Source organism: Rhododendron vialii, chromosome 2a (genome assembly GCF_030253575.1).
Source record: "Rhododendron vialii isolate Sample 1 chromosome 2a, ASM3025357v1".
Classification (NCBI taxonomy): Eukaryota; Viridiplantae; Streptophyta; class Magnoliopsida; order Ericales; family Ericaceae; genus Rhododendron; species Rhododendron vialii.
Genome location: NC_080558.1, coordinates 47,297,398 through 47,310,877, shown reverse-complemented (window position 1 = coordinate 47,310,877; position 13,480 = coordinate 47,297,398). Strand labels below are relative to the sequence as shown.

Below are 13,480 nucleotides of genomic sequence, written 5' to 3'. Positions count from 1 at the left end.
ACCACCGACCGTCGACACACATTATGCGATGGTGGTGCCAGGTTACCCCTGTTTTGGCTAAGAAAGTACACTACCTAGTATTACTGCATACATACACATCTAGGACGGTAAACGAATTGAGCAGTTCGTGAGCTCAGTTCGGTTCGGTTCGTTAAGCCTCGGCTCGTTTAGTAAATGAGCCGAACTCAAGCTCGAGTTTTTGGCTCATTTACTAAACGAGCCGAGTGGAGCTCGCCTCATTAAGGAACGCTCGACTTGATTAGAGAGACTTGTTTAGTAAATGAGTAAGCTCGACTCGTTAAGGTTTAAACTCGAGTTTTTGACTCGTTTACTAAACGAGCCGAGCTCGAACTCAAACTTCGACTTGGCTCGTTTACACCCCACAATACCCAAACCCCATTTAAAATTTTTAACATATGTAATAGTAGAACAAAATTCATGCTAACCATAACTGTTTATATTTTTGTGTGTCGAATTACAGTCTTTCTTGTTTTGGTTTATATTTTCTTGCTTGAACTCTATTAAAGTTTCTCCCTCGTATCAAACTTTTTGATTCTCCCACTGGTCTTGACATGAAGAATCAAAAAGTAAAAGAATATAGCCTGAAATTGAAAATAAAAAATCATTTAAGACGTCACTAACGACACTTGAAGACAATGAAAATTGTCTTTTTCAAACTTTATTCTGTCTTTAGTAATCTTTTTGTCACAACTTTATACTTTTCTAATTTCTCTTGTTCAATCGAGTGGTTAATCCAAAAAAATTAGCATGAATATAGCAAAACTTAAGAGAAATAACCTTCCAAGAAAAGACTGTAAAAAATGACATTAGCCGAAAAGACCCTAGTAGCTAGCTAGGGCATGAATCTTCGAAGCTAAAGGGTAGAATTCATTTGAAAAATTAGTCAAAAAAAAAAAACTCCTGGCGCCGTTATTATTAAATTACAATAATTATAAGCTAGTGTTTTGTTAGTAGAGTAATCTGCTTGTAGTATAAATTTTCCTCAACGACTGGTTCTTCTAGAATAGGGAAGCTCGATCACTTTTTTCTTCCCTTTTTTTTTTTTTTTTTTTTTTTCCATTTTTTAGGTTTTTAAAAAAAAAAATATTACAAAAAGGAAGATGTTTTATTAACTGATGGCCGGGGAAAGCGCAAACATCAGAGAGAACGGAACCCCATGAGGGCAAGGCGGTAGTCCACAGATCGGACCTACCTCATCAAGAACGGGCCTTTTTTTTTTACTGATGTGTGCAATCCGATTACAATCACGTTTAATCAAATTAAACTCACACAAAAAGAAGAAGTCATTAAGTGTCAAACAATCATAAATCGAAACTATATTATCTAACGGCGGAGTCTTCAATATTGGGCAACTGTTTAAATTAAACTGCCTCCGCATCCATTCAACAATGACACTAGAAAATTTCAGTGCGATACCCATTTGAATACCGTCGCAGATGGCTAACGCTTCTGCTGCTCTTGGAGAATTGATTCCTTTGTGAACTTTAACCAAGATTCCACGCACACTACCGTCCACTCCTCGAGCAATAGCACCAGTTTCCATCATGTTAGTCTCCACAATTCCTTCACCTGGTCGAGACCAAGTCCCCCTATCAGATTGTATAGGTTAGTAAGGAGAAACAAATGCTAGGACTTAAACTTGAATTTAGTCTCGTTCCACTAACAAAAAATACTAAAAACTTAATGTATTTTACCATTTCGTTTCCACTAACAAAAAAATTCTTAACAAAAACTATTTTTACTACAGTAACTCTACTCACAAACCTAACAATAACTTATTCACTACCGAAAACAACTTGACATTTCTCAACAACTTATTTACTACCGAAAACACCTAAAAACTTCGTAACCGCAAATAAAAATCTATAAATTTTTCACTATCAAAAACACTTATCTCTCTCGAATTAAAAAGACTTTTGCTAGTATTGATCGATCAGAATGGAATAACACCGATCGAACCCACCGAGAAGGTCCATTAATTGAGTAGTGTACTAGTCTTGAAGAACACAAACGACATACTCCTAGTAATGATTATGCATCCCATGAATGGGGTGGGGTACATATCACCATTTAATGTTTTTGCGGGCCTAATTCGTTCCTTTAATTTGGCGTCAGTGTCCATTTAATTTCCTTTCATCAGTTTATCCAATGGACCAATGCTTTGGGACAATACCATGATTACCTTCTGCTGAGGTTGGAAGTCTTGGAAGTGAAACAAAGCAATCGCGAAGGAGATGGTTGTGTGGATCACTTGGCTAGTTTGGGATTCCAAAAGATTTCGGGTTTTACCATTTAGTTAGCATGCCTAGTTCTTTGTAAATTATGGGTGTATATACCCAAAGGGTTTCATATCATAGACTAGTATATTCTGGTATTGTCGATTAATATTTATTAATATCAACTTTTCACGATAAAAAAAAATGATGTTTTCTGCACCATTAAGTGCCTATATTTCCCGGTCTTCTTCACAGAGTTCTTTTAGGAATCAGAAAATTATAAAAATACAAATATAGATCAAAGTTGAAAAAAGTTGACCAAAAACGAAAAAAATTTGAAAAAAAATAGTCTTAACGTCGTTTTATATGAATTTTTTTTTTTCAACTTTGTCTATATTTTTGCACCATCTGATTTTCTTTGTCGAGACGAACAATGTGGTGAAAAAATCATGAAGAAAGCTAAAAAAATGTAACTAAAAGATGAAGAATACCTTCTGTCTTTGCCAAAAGCTAATCTAGTCGAAACGCACTCTATATTTTGCAAAAGCAGGGACTAGGTGAGGTTAAAAAATGGCAAAAAAGAAAAGAAAAGGATGTGCTTTAACTTTTAAGGGCATTCTGTCTTCTAAGAGTATTTCCAACCCGGCTTCAAATTTGAGGATGTCAACTTTTTTTGAAGACTTACGAGGCAATTTGACATGTTAGAGTTTGACACTTTCAAAGTACCCACTCCAACCAACACGTCAAATTTATTGTGAAATAATAAAAGAAAATGTTTGACATCACATGTCAAAGTTGACATGAGAGAGGAGATGTCAAATAACACATAAGCATTTGACATTTTGATTGGAGTTGACTCACATGCCAATTCTTCCACTTTGCATGCCATGTCAAGTTTGACATCCATGGTCGGAGATGTCAAATTTTTTTTGAAGACTTATGTGGCATTTTGACATCTCTTATTTGACATGAAGCTCTCTTTCTCCGATCCTTATGTCAACAAAAATAAAGCTCTTAAAAGAAAAAGAAAAAAAAATTGCAAGGCAGTACGGCAAAATCATGTTTGATCTCAACGGAAAGCTTTCAAACTTTCCTAACAGTTACTTTTTGAAATTTGGTAGGCAAGGGTAGGTTGTCAAAGTTGGCATGATGAGACTTCCCTTCAAAGCGACGTCACTTCCCTTCAAAGTCATGTCATTTTTGGCATGATAGAATGCATCATGGTTGGATGGCGACTTAATACCAAAACTAGCCGTTTGATTATCCACCTCAACTTTGACATCTCCTATTAGAGATGCTTTAAAGAAGAGCATTTCCAACCCTAGACTTCAAATTGGGGATGCCAAATTTTTTTTTGAAGGCTGATGTAGCATTTTGTTATTTTCAATTTGACATCAAAACCTCCTCTTCAACTCTTATGTCAAATTATATTTATTTGACATTAAATTATCCATCTCCAACCCTTACGTCAAAATACAAATGGTCATTTTTTGAAATTTGGCATTGAGGAGGGTGGCTGTCAAAGTTGGAATCAAAGATGGCTGTTAAGTTAGATTGAATTTTGGTGTCAATTTTTACCTATAAAATGTCCACGTAGGAATTGACATCTCCCATTAGAGATGCTCTAAGAGCCAAATTTAATAGCGTTAAGTTAGTTAACGAAATGAGAACTCTTAGTAATGGTTTTAGATTACCCTCTTATTTACCTACATTTCCTCAATAAAGGTCAGTGAATTTTATCTACTGGAGTATATATATTTTAACGAGGATGCAACTATGCAATGATTTGCCAGAAACATTCATTATTCTATCAGAATTGTTGCATTACAACGAAAATACGTAAAAGTAATGTTTCAATTGTACGTACCTATCTATTTAGTACTACACGGTTTCATATCTTCGTAAAAACATATATACGCAACTAATATAATATATACGTCGGCAAAATTTGAAAGTTAATTATTTAACGTGTATCTATACATCAATACGAAAGCGATAGGTAGAGAAGATCTAAAAAAACAAAAAAGAAATAATACGTCAACACAAATCAACGAAAGATATGTTTTGATTGAGTTCAAAGATCAAGCAACAAAAGATATGTTCTTATTGGTTTGTTTTCCTATTCTACGATATGACTCTTTTTTTTTTTTGCAACGGTCAATATGAGTCATTTGATCGACCTTTCGTAAAACTAAGCCGGTCTGTTGAAAATTACTACTTATCAATTTCTTATTTGAATCCTGATATGCTGAATTTATGTTCTATAGCTTGCACATGGAGCTTCGTAAACATCAAAACAGGTTCCTAATAAATTAAAGAGAGAAACTTAATAAGTTATTCACGGCTTCGCACAATTTCAATCGTTCAAAAGTGTTTTGGATGATCCGGATTGAAAACAATCTATTAACGTTAATAGATTCCCCTAGCATTATTGGGAGTTTTCTATCCTACCGCAGAGCTGGCTCTCTAAGATAAAGTTTGAGGTGCCTCCTGCAGAAATTTATACTCTTTTTGTCCCATTTTGATAGTCTAATATTTCATTTTGAGATGTCCCAAATTGCATGTTCATTTTTCAAAATCAACCATAAAAATCCTAAGAGGTTTGGCCAAGTGATTATGAGGAAACAATGAGTGTCACAGGTTGTATTCTCATGGAGGCCAAATATTTCAAACATTAAGGCCACTGAGGGTTATGGCCAATCGTTACCTAGATTTGCGCACTGGACATTTATTTAGGAACATATGAAGTACTTTTTAGACTCATTTCGTCGAGATAGATGATTAATTCAAAAAATATAACACGAATTTAAAAAAAATCAAAAAAGACAAACAATACACACAAAACGAAAAAGAAAAATAAGTTTACAAGAATGGAGATCAGGAGCATCAACACCTTCTCAGGGTGTAGTGCGGCATCCGAGCTGTTCATCATGGTTCAAAATTTTTCTTGGTTAAATTAGTTGTTTTTGGAATTATACTGCAGCTAAAATTAATATATAAATTCACAAATAATAATGGGTAAAGTCAAATAAGCACCCAAATGACGTTTTAACACACTCTTTGAAGTTATTTGTGGCCGAATTTAATCTACACGCATTCCGAATTCACGCAAAAGGAATCGTGTATTAGATCATCAACCATATAGTATCAATCTCTGTATCAGCATGAGCCAATACAATGTTTTACCCAGTCCACATAAATGTACTCCACTTCATAATATATAGGGCACGTCCAATTAATGTAATGGTATCACATTACATGATACTTAAAATATGGTCATTAAAGTATTAATGTTTATAAGATTTACTAGTTCGGTCCAAAAAAGGAAAAAAAAGAAGTGAAGCCCACTAGTGATTCAATAATTTTATAACCACACACAAATACTTATACACCTTTTATGAATATATATATATATAAGTATTTGTGTGTGGTTATAAAATTGTTGCCAGTAATTTCCTATCCCCATCATCCCATGTGCTGCCCCATCGGTAAACGTTTGAGCAACAACTGCAATCAATAAAGAAATAAAGAAGTGATTAAACAACTAAGCAAGTGTTAATACTAGTAATTTTTTTTGGGGAAATTACATTAACCCCCCTTTAACTACCACCCGGCCACACATTGCCCCCTTTAACTACAAAATTCAACACTTAACCACCTTAAACTACCAATTGTTGAAATTGTGAGGCCTACAGTTGCAATCTGTTAAGTATTTGGACGGAACTAAAAAATTAGCCTACTTTGCCCTCATTTCCCCTTTTATATGAAAAACCTAGTAAAGCTCTCTCTCTCTCTCTCTCTCTCTCTCTCTCTCTTTTTGAACTGCTACTGCAGTCTCTCTCTCTCTCTCTCTCTCTCTCTCTCTCTCTCTCTCTCTCTCTCTCTCTCTCTCTCTGTGCAGTGAGCAATGGTATTGCACCCATGGGAGTACGGATTGGCCTGTGCGCCAGCTCGGCAATTGTAGTAGGAGGCGCCGCGGCGGGAGCAAGGGATGGTGTTTAGCGAGAGCGCGTCGTAGCTGATGTACTTGTTGGTTGCTAGAATGCGCCGGCTGACTTCGGAGTCGAGTTCGAACTCCCCGTCGCCGTCGGTGATGGTCCCGCGGCATGGCGGCAGTCAGATCTAGCGGCCCCCCACCCGACCAGTTGTCGATCGATGTCCCTGCTCGCTACGACGGTGCTTGATAGCGGGGAGAATATCAGGACCGTTTGGAACTTTTCCAATTTGACCAAGAAATGGGTCTCAACTTTGCAAGGTTCAGATTCCGAGTACTTGTAAAACAAAGGGTTTGGGACGACGCTATTGAGCTTGACGGTGACTGTGAGGGTCTGATTGAGTCCATTCATGGCGACGCTGGCTGCGAACGCGATGTTTGTTTCGGGGCTGTTTGCTTGGATGGTGGCGCAGTCGGTGAAGGTGGTTTTGAATTTTCTTTGTGGAAAAGAAGTGGGATTTGAGGATTATGTTTGCTTGTGCCAGGTGAAGGGGCCGATGAATTCTTTGTGGACCGGGGTGGGTTAGTCGACGAGTTCGGCGAGTTGAACTCGGCGGAGGGGTCGGGGAGGGAGCCCATTGTGGGGGATTCTTCCTCTCAGTGGTTTTCTATCATTTTTGGAAGTTTTTGATTTGTGAATTTTTTTTCTTTTATTTACCAGCTTGATTTGTGAAATTAGAGATATATATGTATGTATATATACCCAAAAGAAAAGGGGTAGTAAGGTAATTTTAGGACTTCTGTTAATGGCATCCGGTCAATTTCAACGATTGGTAGTTTAAGGGGGTTAAGTGTTGAATTTTGTAGTTAAAGGGGGCAATGTGTGGCCAGGTGGTAGTTAAAGGGGGGTTAATGTAATTTCCCCTTTTTTTTTATTGGTTTAAGGAGTCGGTGACATTAGTGTGGCAAAATATTTTAAAGGAGGAGCTTGCAAAGGTGTCGATCAAGCATATCTATTGGAAAGCGAACCATTGTGCAGATGCGTTGGCAAATAACGCATTTATTTCGGTGGAATATTTTACATCTACCATTGTATTTCTAATTGTATTGTACACATCTCGATACGATTTCTCTCCTCTTTGGTCGGTACATATAGCAACTCTCGCTTGTAAACGCTATTTAGTTATTTAATGCAACGTGCAGTTAGAAAAAAAATTAACTTGAAGAGACACGGATACCATCATATCGTGATTCATACAATAAAACAAAACCAAAAAACGTCCTTGTCTTTGGTTTCCGTTTCCCCACTCGTGAGTTTTGTTCACCCTCTACTTAAAAGGATGAACATTATCCTCATTTCTATTGGTAAAAATGGTGTGAATTTCACCACAAAGTGATGTCATGTTTACCAAAAAGTATTTTGCATGGTAAGCATGACATCACTTTTTGGTAGAATTCACACCATTTCAATCAATAAGAAGGAAGATAATGTTCACCATCTTTTAAGGAGGGTGAACAAAATTGCACTCCAACCCCCCGCATCATCTTCTTTAACTTTAATTGGAAATCGAATCTTTTCCTCTGCCCCTCCACATGCTTCTCTCTCTCTCTCTCTCTCTCTCCAAATCAGTTCTTGTGGTGTGGCGAGATGGCGAAGGCCGAACCGATCGGATACTTGGTAGGTATCCTTACCCAACTCAGATACATGGTATCAATGGCATTCAGCCGGTTGGGTCTGTTTAAATCGGCGGAAGAGGCCATTTATTCAGGGGAATTACACGATCACTCCCCCACTAGCAATGAAGACAGCAATTACGTGCTAATGTGGGATGGGTCATCTCCCTCACTAGTCCCTGTTCCAATCCCCATCGTAACGGCATTTATCAAGAAGAGGCTACCAGTTGTACTATTCTCCGATTTCATAGAGGGCGCAGACAAATCAAGAATAATGCACGAATTTGATTTTGATGGTTTTGAGGTTGATAGGAAGATGAGGTGTTCGGTGTGTTGGGATTGCATTGAAGGGAGCCACCAGATCAGGGAGCTATCAAACTGTTGTCATGTGTTTCACAGGGAGTGTTTGGATAGGTGGGTGGATGAGGGTCAGCTCACTTGCCCTTTGTGCAGATCTACGCTTCTTCCTCCTAATACCAGTCCCTGGGTTGTACTCAGGAATGCTGATCTCTCTGACACTCCTACTGAACAAGAACAAGAACCAGTACAAGAACAAGAACAAGAACAAGAACGGATGCAGAGTACTGGAACAACATAATTACTTTTCTTCCCTGATTTGTAGTACTCTCATTTCCTGAGTGTAATTAAATGCCGTTCCCTCTTCTTTTTTGAGAGATAATGCCGTTCCCTCTTGGTTTTACTGACTTTTCAGGGCACTTAAGAATGAATGTTTAAACATTCTTCCTGCATAATTCTTTTAGTTTCAGTTCGATAAATATTTTGTTTGATGTCAATATTTGAACGGTTGATTCGAGCACTTTGTCAAGACTCCTGCAAAATCCTAACGATCACACTGAGAGTCTTTGAGAAGAATTTCCTGCAAAATAAGTTCAAGAACCGATGGTGTTTGACCCTATGACAATCAAGTTGGATTAAAGTAAAGAGAAAAAGAGGGATAGTGCTCTGTGGGAATTGGGATCCAATAGCATGCCTGCCTTCTCCTTTACCTTCCCTACGTTTATATTATGTCAGATGTGCAACATGGAGCCACTCCCCAAGGGTCGTGGAGGAGATGGGACCGATCATGGGAGGTTGCCGGACAAGGGATCGTGGGTCGACATTGGTGGGAGTTGTATCATGGGTCACAACCTGAAAAAAAAATTCTAACTCAAAAAATACTTGTTATTCTAGAAAAGATTACAATACACATTTCTTATTTGAGTGTACATCATATACATTTTCAAAATGTTATGAATTATAGAGAAAATGTTACGAATCATATTGCTAAAAAGTTACGAATCGTATAAAGGTTACGATATACATTAAAATATTATAAATCATAATAAAAATGTTACGAATCATACTGCTGAAAGATTATAAATTTTAGAACAAAAGTTACGAAACACATGAAAATGTTATGAGTGAACCATAAAATAGGTACATATGATACACCATTTTAAGGGGTGTGTATTGTAAACTTTCCCTATTACTTTTCCCAATAATTATTCTTATTTATCTCTCCATTCATTATCTTTATTTCTAATTTTTATTCTCATTTATCTCTCTATTTATCTCCACTCATTACACATATATCTAATTATTACCTTAATTTCTCTCTCTACTTATTATCTCAAAAATCAAATTCAAAATTTTTCAAAAACTCATCCAAACACAAGATTAGTGGGGGTCGTAAGAAAGAGAAGAATACACTAAGGCTCCGTTTCAGAAACATTCTTAAAAAATAAGCAGCTTATTTCACATTTTCAAACTAAAAAATAATGTAAATGAAAATTAATATTTTCAATTTTTTTTTGCATCGTATAAAAAATCTCATCGAGATCTTTCAAATAAGATCCATATTGCATATTTTTAGATTTTTATAAACCCATAATTTTTTAGCTTGAAATTGCCTTCTTAAAAAATAAGAGTTTTTTTTTTGTTCCGGAACAGGACCTAAAAGATTTACAAAACATTAGAGATAAAAGATACCCCACTAGGTTAAAAAAACCTATGTAAGTTACGGAATGGGAGATGCTTGGCAGCATCTTCCTGTAGAGTGGTGCAGAACGACTGATTCCGTAACGATCTGGATTTTTGATCCAATTTTTTTTAAAATTAAATATTTTATTGAATTATTTTATTAATTATACTGTTAAACTAAACCAATCTCTGCATTTTATTTTTTAAATTTTCGGCAGAGGAGGGAGAGTGAATTTTATCCTTGCATGTGTATGGGATAAGATTGCATTTATTACCCTTACACCTCATCAAAGCTATCCTCGGTGGGCAAGAAGAACCTACCTTATCTCATTCAAATAGGCTAGCCTTGGTTGGCAAGAAAAGAGAGAGAGAGGGGGGGTTATCCGAAGAGGAGAGAGAGGATGATTTGTGCCTATAAAGAGGGAGAGCTGTTAATCACACCCCCCGTGTCAGGGGGGTGTCTGACACCGGAAGGGGGAATTTTCCGTTTTACCCCCATCCACTTGCTCTCTCTCACCCATTTTTGTATCTCACTTATTTTATTATTGTATAAAATTGTAAATATTAATAACTTTTTTTTCACATATTTAAAATTAAATAAATTTTATATTTTTAAAATATACTCAACGAAACCTATCAAACGAGCCTAATATTGATTGTGAAATAATGTAAAACAGAAAAATTATATTTTTGTAATAGTTTAAACTGTCTAAAAAGGTTGAAAGTATTGCAAATTTCAATCCGTTTGAACCGGTAGAAAAATTTTAGTTTTCTGATCATTTTATCTTAGATGGTCATAATTAAATTTTGACTATAATGCTCTCGTTGATTAACCCTAAGAAAGTCATATAATTAAATATCTCTTAGGGTTAATCAACGAGAGTTCTAGAGTCAAAATTTAATTATGACTATTTAGGATAAAATGATCAGAAAAATAAAATCTTTCCACCGGTTCAAACGGATTGAAATTTGGAACACTTAAATTTTTAACCATACTTTTTAATATATAAACTATTCGAAGATGTTGAAATCACGTATTTTTTTAAATAAATTTTATATATTTGAAATCTATCCAATGAAACCTATCAAACAAGTCTAATATTGAATATAAAATAATGTGTTTAAATTAAATGATTTTTTGGGCCCAATATATTAACTATTTGTTTTTATTTTTTTATTCGTCATTTTTTTAAAATTTCTATATTTGAGTTTTCAAGTAAATTATGTATGTTGAATTCACTTAAATTTACTTTATATTTCTGTGAACAGTCATAAATGCAAACTAAAATCAAATTTCATTTAATTACAATTGAGTATATAGAACCAATACATGAATATAAATAAATACACAAATTTAGTCAATATTTCCGCCAAATTGTGGTCGTTGTCCCGGTGGATCTATTTGCATTACTTCGTACCACAATTGGAGGCGTGCTTCATAAGGATGAGCCCATCCATGTGCTTCATTTGATGCATTTGGCCTCCACCATATGATGATGGGTGGTACAGGGTAATGACGATATAGGAAAATTTGCACGAAGTGATTGCCATTAACACGGCCAATAGCTATATGTGTGCGAGCTGCTAATGGAACTGGATGTGAGCTCAACGGCAAGTGAGTGAAACAACTCGAAGCAATCATATCAAATGTATGCAGTACAACATTGTACGTTGATGCGATAACGAGTCCCAATGATATAGAATCCATCCAATGATCCTCTGGTGCCGATGGCTGAAAGCAACGAAGTCTTTGTAGCACCTGAGATACATAATTACGTTCTGGATAAAGCTGATCGTACAGGACCCAATTTTGTTCAATCTCTTGGATAAGGTCATGTCGTACTTGAGCCCATTCATCTTCAGAACCATAGAGTTGCGCAGCTAACGCCCTGAAACCACAATGACCGTCAGGTCGAACGTCAACACAGTGAGAAATATAACGCCGATACTGCTGAGGAAATTTGTCAACGAGGTGATCCCTCCCATTGCTCCTTCGTGATGTTGGAATACGTGAGGTCCGAGATTCTGAAGTGGATACTGTGAAGGAAGGTATGTGACCTCTATTTTGCTCATCTCTGCCTGTAGGTCGACCCCTGTGTTCTGTGTTGTATGCTGGGGGTCGAACTGTGCAACGAGATGGATCCGCCATATCGAGAAACTTGTCCATCATAGACTCTCGACTGTCGGAATCCATTTCATTTAATCTTTCAATAAGCTGAGCTGCCCTGTCGGATCGTGCTCCCTCGTCAGTATGCCTCTGGGCGTGCATTGACAACGTACTCCAGTGAGAGTGGATAGAGCTTAGCGGAATTGGTCTGTCCACAGAACGGTAAAGTGCAATATCGTGAAAGCATGGCAATCCGTGTGTCCTTTTGATTTTACAAAAGCAAAGGCCGGCTTCGTTATCAGTGCGTTGTGCCTGTTTATGGATCAAGTCCATTGCCTGTAATGAAATGCGACCTCTGATTTCACTATAAATGCCTTCATGTAGATGTATGTGCCTTGGAATGTTGAGAGATTTCTGGAACGACCCCTGAATATCCTTGAACTGACTGGTCAACATCTTTTCTATTTTCTGAAAAGATGTTTGAAGCGAGGACATGGTATCTCCCAAGTATCGTTTAAGCCTCGCATGCGCAGATTCCGCCCTGCAATTTAATAATACACTGTGTTAAATAGGAAAGTTACATAATGTATTCATTAGTGCATAACAGTAAACATTCAATGACTATAGGAAAGTTACCTTTGGCTTGAATTGCTCCCGAGGTGCATAAACTGGTTTATATATGCTGCAACAAATCGCTCTTTGTAAGGACCCAACCATATATCCCAAAGGTATTGTATAGCATTAGAGTATTGTTCAAAGTTTCCGCACATGGCATTCCACCTCTGTTGCAAAGACATTGGTGTCGATGAATGAATAAGCAACTGCCATGCCTCGGAAAACTCGTCCCACCTCGTACCAAGCATAGGGCTGCACTTCTTCATTACACACTGGTTTATGTGCCAAATACAAAGGATGTGCTGTGCCAAGGGGAAACATATTTCAATGGCGCCAAGAAGTGCCAGATCCCTATCTGAAACAATCACCGATGGCAACGCTGCCCCTTTTCCAACCATCCATCTCTTTAAAGTATCCAATGCCCATATCAGTCGCTCTTTTGTCTCATTATTCAAATATGCAAACATACGAGAGTAAGTTTTCATTGTGGATGTGATACCCACAACTTCCAAGAGTGGAATTCGATACTCATTACTCTTATACGTCGCATCAATAATCAACACGGACGGAAAATTGACAGATAGCTCTAGGCTTGTAGGATGAATCCAAAGAATATCTGTGATTTCGTTGGTGTGTTCATTTGTAAGATAATTGTAAATGTAATGTTTCTCGTTTAATTCATTCAAGATGTACCCAATAGGAGATAGATCCCCCAGTTGCTCTTTCTTATACTGTGCCTTCACATTGTAAATACTTCTGATTCCTGTACTAATTGACGAGTCTTGTTGTCTCAGCAAATTAAGAATTTCTCGAGGCGCGGTGCTGCTAGACATGTCACGAACTAATTGCTGCTGGATTGGGGTCAACCTTGACGGGTACTCATGTCCCTCAAAACCTTCCGCTGGTTCATGGTTATGAAAACCTTTAACAACC

General features: G+C 37.0%; 2 protein-coding genes across 2 annotated transcripts; one reads left to right on the top strand and one right to left on the bottom strand.

Annotated features, from left to right (window-relative positions):
* The first annotated feature begins 7,755 nt into the window (after positions 1 to 7,755).
* Positions 7,756 to 8,597, top strand: LOC131315856 (E3 ubiquitin-protein ligase RHA1B-like). Its single transcript, XM_058345071.1, has one exon. It carries the CDS (start codon positions 7,820 to 7,822, stop codon positions 8,441 to 8,443), a length of 624 nt encoding a protein of 207 aa, XP_058201054.1. The 5' UTR covers positions 7,756 to 7,819; the 3' UTR covers positions 8,444 to 8,597.
* A 2,533-nt stretch (positions 8,598 to 11,130) lies between these two features.
* Positions 11,131 to 13,002, bottom strand: LOC131316046 (uncharacterized). The gene is made up of 2 exons (XM_058345314.1): positions 12,569 to 13,002; positions 11,131 to 12,473 (listed from the first exon to the last, which is right to left on the bottom strand). Exons 1-2 carry the CDS (start codon positions 12,943 to 12,945, stop codon positions 11,180 to 11,182), a joined length of 1,671 nt encoding a protein of 556 aa, XP_058201297.1. The 5' UTR covers positions 12,946 to 13,002; the 3' UTR covers positions 11,131 to 11,179.
* Positions 13,003 to 13,480: the final 478 nt, after the last annotated feature.

What these genes read in the sequence shown, in the direction of transcription:
- LOC131315856 (XM_058345071.1), top strand. Translation starts at nt 7,820, where the DNA reads ATGGCGAAGGCCGAACCGATCGGATACTTGGTAGGTATCCTTACCCAA.
- LOC131316046 (XM_058345314.1), bottom strand. Translation starts at nt 12,945, where the DNA reads ATGGTTGGAAAAGGGGCAGCGTTGCCATCGGTGATTGTTTCAGATAGG. An exon ending in GGGAGCAATTCAAGCCAAAG is followed by an intron (nt 12,474 to 12,568) that starts GTAACTTTCCTA and finishes ATTAAATTGCAG; the next exon opens with GGCGGAATCTGCGCATGCGA.